The sequence below is a fragment of the Schistocerca nitens genome, chromosome 4 (assembly GCF_023898315.1).
Source record: "Schistocerca nitens isolate TAMUIC-IGC-003100 chromosome 4, iqSchNite1.1, whole genome shotgun sequence".
Taxonomy (NCBI): domain Eukaryota; kingdom Metazoa; phylum Arthropoda; class Insecta; order Orthoptera; family Acrididae; genus Schistocerca; species Schistocerca nitens.
Window position 1 is genome coordinate 124,507,517 of NC_064617.1, and position 12,850 is coordinate 124,520,366.

Genomic DNA, 12,850 nt, shown 5'->3' on the forward strand with positions numbered 1-12,850 from the left:
ACTTGAGACAGCAGACGGAATCCAGTGCCTCCATCCCATCTAAATGATTTTTTAGTGGAAACCAGAAAGAGGAGGAAGCCCACAAGAGACATAGAGATATGACCTTATTTAAGTCTGTAAAGCAGAGAAATATACAACAAGGTATTTACAACTTTAAAATAATCCACCAGAATGTACAGGGCTTGAGCAAGAAATATGAACAATTAGATGTGTTTATAAATGAAACTATACCTGATGTGCTTGGTATTAGTGGCTATCTGATGCCAAATTAGAACTTTTTAAACCTCTAAACATGGTACTAGCTAATAAGTTTTGCAGATCTACTATCAGAGGTTGGGGTGAGTCAATGTATGTAAAAAGCACATTTGATTTTAATTCTGTAAATGTAAGTAAATATTCATTAGAAGGAACAATTGAATTATGTGCAGCACATATAAAGGTACCAAATGATGAAATTTATGTTCTATGTTTATACAGGCCGCCAGGTGGAAACTTTGAAGTTTCCTTAACAAAGTTTTGTGACATGATAGAGAATACTTTTATATCACACCTGAACAAGTTAGTAATTATAGGAGACTTCAACATAAATGTATTAGCAGATAAGTTACACACTAGATAATTCAAGAATACTCTGCTTGAATATAATGTAAGATACCTGATAAACACTGCAACCAGGGAGACTGAAACATGCCAGTCTGGAATAGATAACATAATCACTGGTATTCGTCTTTACGATCTTACGTCTTCTGTTATTATAACTGCTTTGTCAGACCACCATGCAGTAGAACTAAATGTGCACATAAAAAGGTTCCTACACACAGTTGCTATAGATATATTAGGATGAATACGGACCAAACTATAACTCAATTGAATAATATGCTAAGGAATGTGGATTGGAACAGTGTTCTAATGACACTTCATAGTTACGGCAAATTCTCAAATGAACTATTCTACATTCTTAACCAAGCCTGCCCATTAATAAAAAAGAAAATTCAGTCACATGCTGTAACCTGAAACTGGATATCAAGTTCAGTCACTGAGGCTAGAGAAAAACTAAGATGGTATGAGTATGCTATGTTAAATGACTTGAGCAATAAAAAATTAAAAGAAGAGTACAAAAAGTATCAGAAATACTATGTAGACCTTCTAATTTAGGAAAAACAGAAACATTTTGAAAGTGTCATTCTGAGCTCAAATAATATATCCAAAACATCATGGTCACTAGTAAATACAGAAAAAGGAAAATCTGAGAAACACAACTGAAAATCACTTACTGATAAACGGCACAATAGACTGATCAGAATAAGATAACAGATCTATTTAACAATTACTTTGCCTCTGTTGGCTCCAGCGTAACAATCAGCTTAAAAATTATAAATACAAATTCAGAGGAACACCAGTGTCAGGAAGTATATTTTTGATGCCAACAAGTAAAGAAGAAATAATTAAAATAGTGAGTAGCTTAAAGAATTCCCATGCAGCAGGATATGAAGGTCTTAGTCTGGACACTCTTAAGAAATGCATACATAAAATTGCATCACCTTTATCAAGTTATCAGCTCTCATATGGAAGATGGTCTACTTCCAGATGAGTTGAAAATTGCTGGAGTTGTGCCTATTTTTAAAAAAGGAAACAGGAATCTAGTAGGAAACTTTCAACCCATTTCTGTTCTTCCAATAACATCCAAAATCTTTGAAAAAGTAATATACATAAGAATCTGGAACTTCCTGGTATGTAAAAAAGTGATTTCTAAGGGGCAGTATGGGTTTGTCAAGGGGTCGTCCACTATTACAGCAACATCCAACTTAATCAAAGGTGTCACTCAAGCAATAGATAATAAAGAACATGTATGTGGCATCTTTCTGGACTTACAAAAAGCATTTGACTGTGTTGATATGACCATGTTGCTGGACAAACTGTGGAACTATGGCATTCGAGGCACAGCCTATAATCTGATGAGGTCCTACTTGACAAATAGGAAGCAGTTTGTGTTTATTAGCACTACAGAGGGAGCATACAAATCAAACACCACTGACATAAATTTTGGTATTCCACAGGGGTCAATATTAGGACCACTTCTTTTTATTATTTATGTTCATGATATTCAGTCCATAACAAACCATGGAACAGCTATCTTATATGCAGATGATACCACATTAATATGCCGCAATCCAAGCTATTCGCAGCTTGAAGTAGAATCCAGTACTGCAGCAGGCTTAATTCTGCAGTATTTTAATGAAAGTAAACTATAATTAAACACAAATAAATCTGCCTATATTGAATTTGATCTTTGGAGGCAAAAAACTAATGAAAATAAAATCTTAATGGGTGATGAATACATTAAAAAACAATACTCGAACAAATTTCTTTGCCTGACACTTGATGTGGAGTTAAACTGGTCTGAATCATGTGAATGACATTTGCAAAAGCTAAGTACTACCATATATGTCCTAAGAAAACTGACACCTTTTTGTGACATCACCACTCTGAGGCAAATATATTTTGCTCTATTTGAATCCTATCTAAGCTATGGGATAGAGGTATGGGTATCCAGCAGTAAAGGTAATATGAAAAGTGTACTTATATTACAAAAGAAGGCACTTAGAATTATGGGAAAGAAATGTGCCAGGGAGTCCTGCAGAAAATTGTTTAAAGAATTTAAAATACTAACTGTTCATAACGTGTATGTGCTGAAGATAATCGTTATGGCAGTAAACAGTAACAAAACACTTACTAAAGAAATACATGATCACAACACCAGAGGTAGAGAGAGACACCACATTATCTCTCATAGAACAACACTCTATGAGAAAAGCCCTCACTATGCAGGCATAAAACTACTGAATTGCTTCCATCCTAATATCTCAAAATTGCCCATTACAAAACTAAAAACGAAATTAAAATTATGGCTTCTAATCAATCCTGTATATTCAATAGATGAGTTTCAAGATTTAGTAAACTTGTATGATGGAAGACCATATATCTAAAAATATATGTAATCTCAGATCTTAGACTGTGTCTCAAGCTATAAATATTTGAATGTCAGATATGAGTACTATGTCACAAACTGTAGATTCCTTAATCAAAGTATGGCAATAACAATTTTTTATGTATAGTCCATGTATGTAACTCTGTACTCTCAACTAAATTTGTAACCCTAGTAAGTAAGGCTCTGACTTATCCAGAAGACTGGAACAAAAAAAACCTTTTTTGTAATCAGTTGATGTTTGATCAAAATAAATAAATAAATTTCTCTTCTCCCTCCATGCAGTACCTTCTCATTAGTTATGTGAGCTACCCATCTAATTTTCAGCATTCTTCTGTAGCACCATGTTTTGAAAGCTTCTATTCTCTTCTTGTCTAAACTATTTATCGTCCATGTTTCACTTCCATACATGGCTACACTCCACACAAATACTTTCAGAAATGATTTCCTGACACTTAAACCTATGCTCAATGTTAACAAATTTCTCTTCTTCAGAAATGCTTTCCTTGCCATTGGCAGTCTACATTTTATATCCTCTCTACTTGAAACCATCATCAGTTACTTTGCTCCCCAAACAGAAAAACTCATCTACTACTTTGTCTAATTTCCTAATCTAATTCCCTCAGCATCACTCGATTTAATTTGACTACATTCCATTATCCTCATTTTGCTTTTGTTGATGTTCATCTTATATCCTCCTTTCAAGACACTGTCCATTCTGTTCAACTGCTCTTCCAAGTCCTTTACTCTGACAGAATTACAATGTCATCGGCAAACCTCAAAGTTTTTATTTCTTCTCCATGGATTTTATTCCTACCCCAAACTTGTCTTTTGTTTCCTTTACTGCTTGCTCAATATACAGATTGAATAACATCGGGGATAGGCTACAACCCTGTCTCACTCCCTTCCCAACCATTACTTCCCTTTCATGCCCCACGACTCTTATAACTGCCATCTGGTTTCTGTACAAATTGTAAACAGCCTTTCGTTCCCTGTATTTTAGCCCTGCCTCCTTCAGAATTTGAAAGAGAGTATTCCAGCCAATATTGTCTAAAGCTTTCTCTAAGTCTACAAATGCTAGAAATGTAGGTTTTCCTTCCCTTAATCTATCTTCCAAGATAAGTCATAGGGTCAGTGTTGCCTCACATGCTCCAATATTTCTATGGAATCCAAACTGATCTTCCCCGAAGTCATCTTCTACCAGTTTTTCCATTCATCAGTAAACAATTTGCATTAGTATTTTACAGCCGTGACTTATTACACTGATAGTTCAGTAATTCTCACATCTGTCAACACCTGCTTTCTTTGGTATTGGAATTATTATATTCTTCTTGAAGTCTCATACATCTTGCTCACCAGATGGTAGAGTTTTATCAGGGCTAGCTCTCCCAAGGCTATCAGTAATCCTAATGGAATGTTGTCTACTCCCAGGGCCTTATTTCAACTTAGGTCTTTCGGTGTTGTGTCAAAATCTTCACACAGTATCATATCTCCCTTTTCATCTTCATCTACATCCTCTTCCATTTCCATAATATTGTCCTCAAGTACATCGCCTTTGTATAGATCCTCTATATACTCCTCCCACCTTTCTGCTTTCCCTTCTTGGCTTAGAACTGGGTTTCCATTTGAGCTCTTGATATTCATGCAAGTGGTTCTCTTTCCTCCAAAGGTCTCTTTAATTTTCCTGTAGGCAGTATATATCTTACCCATAGTGATATATGCCTCTACATCCTTACATTTGTCCTCTAGCCATCACTGCTTAGCCATTTTCCACATCCAGTCGATCTCATTTTTGAGATGTTTGTATTCCTTTTTGCCTGCTTAATTTACTGTGTTTTTATATTTTATCCTTTGATCAATTAAATTCAATATTTCTTCTGTTACCCAAGGATTTCCACTAACCATTGTTTTGTTACCTACTTGATCCTCTGCTGCCTTCACTATTTCATCTCTAATAGCTACCCTTTCTTCTTCCACTGTATTTCTTTCCCCCACTCTTGTCAAGTGTTTCCTAATGCTCTCTCTGATACTCTCTACAACCTCTGGTTTTTTCAGTTTATGCAGGTCCCATCTCCTTAAATTGCCACCTTTTTGCAGTTTCTTCATTTTTAATCTACAGTTCATAACCAATAGATTGTGGTCAGAGTTCACATCTGCCCGTGGAAATATCTTACAATTTAGAACATGGTTCCTAACTCTCTGTCTTACCATTATATAACCTATCTGAAACCTTTCATTGTCTCCAGGCCTCTTCCATGTATACAGCCTTCTTTCATGATTCTTGAACCAAGTGTTAGCTATGTGTAAAATTCTACCAGGCAGCTTTCTCTTTCATTCCTTACCCCCATTCCATATTCACCTGCTACTTTTCCTTCTCTTCCTTTTCCTACTCTCGAATTCCAGTCACCCATGACTGTTAAATTTTCGTCTCTCTTCACTATCTGAATAACTTCTTTTATCTCATCAAACATTCATCAATCTCTTCATCATCTGCAGAGCTAGTTGGCATATAAACTTGTACTGTTGCAGTAGGCATGGGCATTGTGTCTATCTTTTCTACAATAATGTGTTCACTATGATGTTTGTAGTAGCTTACCCATGCTGCTATTTTTTTATTCATTATTAAACCTACTCCTGCAGTACCCCTATTTCATTTTGTACTTATAAACCTGTATTCACCTGACTGCAAGTCTTGTTCCTCCTACCAAACTTCACTAATTCCCACTATATCTAACTTTAACCTATCCATTTCCTTTAAAAATTTTCCAACCTACCTGCCTGATTAAGAGATCTGACATTCCACACTCCAGTACGTACAACACCAGGTTTCTTTCTCCTGATAACAACGTCCTCCTGCGTAGTCCCCACCCGGAGATCCAAATGGGGGACTATTTTACCTCTGGCATATTTTACCCAAGAGGACGCCATCATCATTTAACCATACAGTAAAGCTGCATGCCCTCCGGAAAAATTGTGGCTGTAGTTTCCCCTTGCTTTCAGTCGTTCACAGTACCAGCATGGCAACGCTGTTTTGCTTAATATCACAAGGCCACATCAGTCAATCATCCAGACTGTTGCTCCTGCAACTACTGAATAGGCTGCTGCCCCTCTTCAGGAACCACACATTTGTCTGGCCTCTCAACAGATACCCCTCTGCTGTGGTTGCACCTACGGTATGGCTATCTGTATCGCTGAGGCGCAGAAGTCTCCCCACCAATGGCAAGCTTATTACAAATGCGCATATGGACAATAATCTTCTTACTCTGTTCAATTTTTTTAGAATTTTCTACAACAATATTTCATGTTTTACTGTAAATTACTTCACAATGCTACTTAAAATAGTTTACCTGCATATGGCTACAGCTGGAATCCACAGAACAGAGATGAGTATCAGGAATGCAATAAGCACAAGTGCCCATACAGGCCACTCATGACGCTCCGTTATTCCTTTGCTGGCAACCCATGCTGGATAGCCACTGCCATCTACTGCTATTTCCACAAAGCTTGCTACAAGTATTGACAGCATAGCTAGTGGTGACAGATATTTCCAGCAGATAAGCCAGTACAGGCCTGGCCTCTTGCCTGTCATCATTTCTATGTCATCAGCAAACCTGAAAGTCAAATGTGAAACTTATTTGATCATCAAATACAGATTAGTATTCTGTGTAATTGCTTCAATAATACATTTCTGCATCTCATATTTATGGAGTCACCTTTAACTAGGTTATCTTTTTCCATAATCTTATTAAGAAACATGATAAAATGAAAATTAATACAACAGTCTGAAAATGATGGATTAATATCATTTGGAAAATTCCTTGTGGAATTTACGCTCTCAAACGACTGACGATAACCACACTCTGTAGGGTCACATGCTGCACTGTGAATAGACATGTAATGAGAATCTGAACATTGCATATGACCTTTCAAATTTGCAACACAAATCACACACGTACAGGTGACATGTGCTCCCCTCCCTCCCCCTTCACACACACACACACACACACACACACACACACACACACACACACACACACAGAGAGAGAGAGAGAGAGAGAGAGAGAGAGAGAGAGAGCACTGTGTTCTCTTGGTATTGTAACTTAACTAGGGTGAGTGGTTGTCTGATATGGAGAGAGTGAGTCGAGTGTGAAAGAATCAAAGTGTGTCAGGAGGAGAAACAGCTAAGGATAATAAGGAACTGCAGGGTAAAAGATAGGAATTCAGTGCCAGAGACAGCTTACCTAGGTGGAGGTAGGTTAGCTTCTTTTAGCATATTGAGGGGATGTAGGAAGGGGCACATGGGAGGCAGAACGAATCCATCAAGAAAATAATGTGGATGTAGCTGAACAGACTATAAAATTAAATAAAACTAAAGACATTGAGAATTATTGAAATGATGGGGTGCAAAGGGGAGGGTGGAAGTTGGGAACAAACATGGAGAGAGATGTTGGACTGGGTCTAGTAGAGTCTGAGGCCGTGCCACCTGCGTAACTGAAGAGTATCCCTTATCTATGCAAATTATGGGAACTGCATTTAGGTGTCTCTATCTGGCACTATTTGTGAAGCAACAGTTGAAGTCAACAATGTTGTGTTAATATGCTCTCCATATCTCAGTTACTGTACTATAGAAGATGAAATCCTAGATTTTTATTGGAGTGTGTAAAATATAAATCTACATCTATGATATGTCTCTACCTTGCAACCAACTGAAAAGTGTATGGCACAGGATGGTTCCCACTGTAACACTTACTAAGGCTCCTTCCCATTCCATTTACATATGAAGCAGAGGAAATGATTGCTTGTAGCCCTTTATGTGCACTGCAATTAGTCTTGTCTTTGTGTTTCTAAGGGGTTGATACATAGGAGGTTGTAGAAGGTTCCCAGATTCTCACTTAAATCTGGTTCTAGAAACTTTGTAAGTAGGCTTTTACATGATAGTTTGTGTCTAGCATGAAGAATCTGCCAGTTCAGTTTTTCCAGGATCTCCATGACATTCTTCCTTAGATCAAACAAATCTGTGACCATTCCTGTTGCGTTTCACTGTGTATGATCAATATCTCTCATTAGCCTCCTTTGGTTTAAAATGCATGAAATAATGTTGTACTTGTGGAAGAGACAGAGAGACCTTTGAATAATTCAGGCTGGCTACATAATGGTAAGGCAGAGATTTTGAGAACAGATTCTAAACTGCAAAACATGTCTAGGGACATATTTGGAAGTTGATCACAATTTTTTGGTAATGAACTGTTGATTAAAACTAAAGAAACTACAGAACCATAGGAAATTAAGGAGATAGGGCCTGGATAAATTGATAAAACCAGGGCCTATTAATTCCAAAAGAAGCACTAGAAAATAATTGATTGAAACAGAGGAGAAGACTGAAACACAAGATTAAATAGAGAACACAGCAAAGGGTCAACTAGGCAAAAAGACAAGGCTAACCAATTATAATGTCTGATGTTTTTAAAATAATTATGATTGGTAGGATTAGTACAATTTCTACATCAAAGATTAGAAAGATTATGGCAATTAAGAAGAATCAAAGGGAGAGTAATCCTTGGATAACACATACAGTACAAAATTGTTAAGGCTTTCATGGCCACTTGTTGACAAACTGCCTATTGGCTTCTGTCTCGGGTTCTTCGGCCGATGTTCATCTAATGATTTTTCTGACGTTTCGCCAGCACAAGTGGCTGGCGAAACGTCAGAAAAATCATTAGATGAACGTCGGCCGAACAACCCGAGACAGAGGCCAATAGGCAGTTTGTCAACACATACAGTATTAAATTTACCTAATGAAAGGAAGATATATAAACATGCAGTAAATGAAGCACACAAAAGGGAATTCAGATATCTAAAACATGGGATTGACAGAAAGTGCAAAATCGCTAAGAGAAATGGCTAGAGAAGAAGACTGAAGAAGTATGCCTGACAACTGAAATTAAAGAGACCCTTGGAGAAAAGAGAAGCAGATGCATGAATATTAAGAGCTCAGATGTAAACCCCATGCTAAGCAAAGAAGGGATGGCTGAGAGATGAAAGAAATACATAGAAGGGTTATACAAGTGAAATTATCTTCAAGAAAATATTTTAAAAGAAGAAGAGGAAGTAAACACAGATGAGATGAGAGGTAAGATACTGCAAGGAGAATTTGATGGAGCACTGAAACACCTAAGTAGAAACAACATCCCTGCTGTGAACAACATTCCCTCAGAATTATTGAGATATTTAGGAAAGCCACCATGATAAAACCATTCAACCCAATAAGCAAATTATACGAGACAGGCACAACACCCTAAAATTTCAATAAGGATGTAATAATTCCAGTTCCACAAAAGGAGGTGCTGACAGCTGCAAAGATTATTGACCTATCAGTTAATAAGTCATGGTTTTAAAATACTTCCAAGAATTCTTTACAAAAGAAAGAAAAATTGATACAGGCTGACCTCAGTGAAAATAAGTTTGGCTTCTGGAGAAATACAGCAAGACATGAGGCACTAATGATCCTTTGATTCACAGAAGAAGATAGGTTGAAGAAAGGCAAATCTACATTTATAGCAATTATAGATTTAAAGACAACATTGACTTGACTACACTCTTTGCAGTTCTGAAAGCAAAACAGACAAAATACAGTGGACAAAAGAATATCGAAACTTGAACAGAAATCAGACTGCAGTTACACAAGTCAAAGGACATGAAAGGGAAACAGCAGTTAAGAATTGCATAAGACATGGTTGTAGCCTACCACTTATGTTATTCAGTCTGTATATTGAGTTAGTAGTAAAGGAAAACAAGGAGAAATTTGGGAAGGGAATTAAATTTTAGGGAGAAGAAATAAAAACTTTGAAGTTTTCTAATGACACTGTAATCCCCTCACAGACAGCAAAGGACTTACAAGAGCATTTTAACAGAATGGATAGTGTCTTGGAAAGAAGTAATAAAACGAAAATCAACAAAACTAAAACAAGCATAGCGGAGTGTAATGTAATAAAATTAAGCAATGCTGATAGAATTAGCTTAGGAAATGAGTAGGCTGACCAACATCCTGAATTTTGTGGGATAATCCTACATTTTGATTCATTTTAAAAGTCCCAGATTCATCTCACACAATGTGTTTTAGACACTTTTTCATTTTTTCTGCACATGTATTCATATTTCAGGTAATTGATTATCTAATGTTACTCATCTCAGATTTTTGATTGTTGGCTCAGCTGTTGCATTTGTAGGCAATGTTACACATATTAATTTAATCTGTTGTAGTCTGCAGTTGAAGGAGAAATTGGAAGTTTCAGGAGGTGAATATGATTCACAAGACGATCGTGGCGAAAAGACGAGGACTAAATCACAAAGTATCTCCAGAACTAGAAAGTATTTATGGGTATACAACTTGAAGTGGGAAATGAATGCACCATTCTTGGCATCATGTGCAAGTAACTGGTTCAAACCCATATGTATAACATGTAATAAGACATTTCATGTTGGTCAAGGAGGCATTAATGACATTACTAAACATGTGAATGGGCAAGAACACAAAAAGAATGTGAGCCTCTCAATCAAGAACAAGACAATAACTTCTTTTTTGGGTCAAATTTTGAAAACAGTGTGCATTAGGATAAAGTTGCAGCTTCTGAATTGACCAAGGTGTACCACAATGTTCCAAACAATGCACCTTATCATTATTACAATTGTGACTCAAAATTGGTGCCTACAATATTTCCAGATTCAGAAATTGCTAGGAACATTTCTCTGGGAAGAAAAAAAGCAAAATCAATAGTTACAAATGTGCTTGTACCATTATCAATAATTCCACAAATTAAAGACCTCGCTGATAGAAATGTTTTACTCAATAGCAAGTGATGCCTCTGATTGTGGACACAATAAAATGTTTCCAGTTATCACTAGGTATTTCAGTTTTAAAAAATGTGTAGTACAGGATTATTATAGTGACAATGATGAGTCTGCAAATGCTATTTCTGATCCAATTAGAGGCAGATTAACATTGCAAAATTTAAGTCTCATTAAAATTTCTTCATATTCTGCTGATAGTGCACATGTCAACTTTTGGAATAAACATTCAGTATGTACTTACTCTGTTATGAAATGAAAATAATTTTCTAATGACAGCATGTTGCTCAGCTCATAAAATTCATAGTATATCTAAGTTTGCAATTGATCAACTTCAACTTTTTGATTTAGAAGGTTTTACTACAAAAATTTATAACTATTTCTCCTGCCACTCAAAAACAGTAGTGGACTTGAAGGAGTTTTTTGAATTTTGTTATACTGAATGTATGGAAATTGCAAGACAATTATCCAGCTGTTAATAGGGGACTGCAATACTTTCCAGTCATAAGATGTTATTTTGTAACACAGGGGGAGAACTTTCCAGTAGCCATACAAAAGTTTTTCCAGGATGTATTTAGAACACATTGTTATTTGTTGTTCTTTCATAATTGTCTAAAACTGTTTAATGTGACTAAGGAGTCCTTAGAAAGAGATAATCTGTAGGTTGTTGAAGTGTTTTCTATAATGGAATCTCTTAGAAAACAGTCAGAACAATGAATATCAGATAGATTTTTTGGGTTCAAAACTATGACTTGTCTTAATCTTCTGACAGCAAAAAGTATGCAATCAATGGAGTTAAGGTTTATACAGTGGTATGAAACAGCACTGGAGTATTTGAGCTCTAGATTTGATTTTTCAGTAAATAATGCATCCTGTAAAATGAGTATCATGTCTCTGGAGAAGGAGATTGATTTCAACTCTGTTGTGAAAATGCTTCAGGGATTACATTTAGAAAATAGAATAGATGTTGGTGAATTCTATGAAGATTTTTAAAAATAGTAAATGACACAATTAACATTACAGTAAATAATAAAAATAATCTCATGTGAGTAAATGGATGATGATGATGATGATCATCATCAGTAAATGTATAGCAATTCTAAAAGTCCTTCCAGTAAAAGCAATATAATGGCAATCTTGCAAAGTTGTTAGAGATTTTATTCTCAATTCCACCAAGAAATGCATTTGTTGAAAGAAATTCAGCCAGAGACTAAGGTTTTATTTATTTATTCCATGTGATATGATGGTACACAGTGTGTTACAGATGTCGAAAAATATCAGTTAACATTATATTAACATATAGTATCCTAATGTATTATATTGCAAAGATTCATTAAGTTTACTTCAGGTTATCTTGAACCCACAGACCAAGCAATTTGAAAACAGTGTCAGTATCTATTGGCTGGTTATTTAAAGTGACAAGTGGCTGAGAGGAATTTGAATTTTGTTTTGTATGAGAGTTCATGGAAGCTGTCTTTTTGGTGTTGATAGTTAATCTGTCGATTTTAGCCCAGTTGCTGAGTTGTTCAGTGGCCAAGATCACAGCTTTTTGCACAGCCTCTGTATTCTCCCCTTTGAGGAGTACAGTTGTTTCATCAGCAAATATTATTGTTTTGTGTGCATCTACATTCAGGCTCAAGTCATTAATATAGCCTACAGGAGGAAAAGTAGAGGTCCCAATACTGAGCCCTGTGGTACAGCTTGCTTTACAGTTTTATTATTCGATAGTATTGTGGTTATTGAGTTGGTTTGTCTATTAGTGTGTTTCATGCTGACTCTCTGCATCTGATTTGTTTGCAATTCCTCTGATAGCCTACCATAGTGTTCTATTTTTTCCAGCAATATTTTGTGGTCAACAATGTCAAAAGCCTTTGAGAGATCCAGAAATATGCCTTTTATGGGTTGTTTTTTATCTTACAGATCTAATAGCATATTTATGCAATCATATACTGCAGTTTCAGTAGATTTGTTGCTTCTGAACCCATATTGAGCTAAACTTAGTAATTTTTTTTTTCAATG

The 12,850-nt window shown here is 36.0% G+C and overlaps 1 protein-coding gene across 1 annotated transcript in view; it reads right to left on the bottom strand.

The window, feature by feature from the left end:
• The window catches only part of LOC126252163 (sodium-dependent neutral amino acid transporter B(0)AT3), a 169,129-nt gene that overhangs the window by 32,039 nt on the left and 124,240 nt on the right, over positions 1-12,850 (bottom strand). Inside the window, exon 11 of the mRNA XM_049953031.1 lies at positions 6,334-6,597. Coding sequence (XP_049808988.1) covers positions 6,334-6,597 — 264 coding nt within the window. The remainder of the gene's footprint in view (positions 1-6,333; positions 6,598-12,850) is intronic.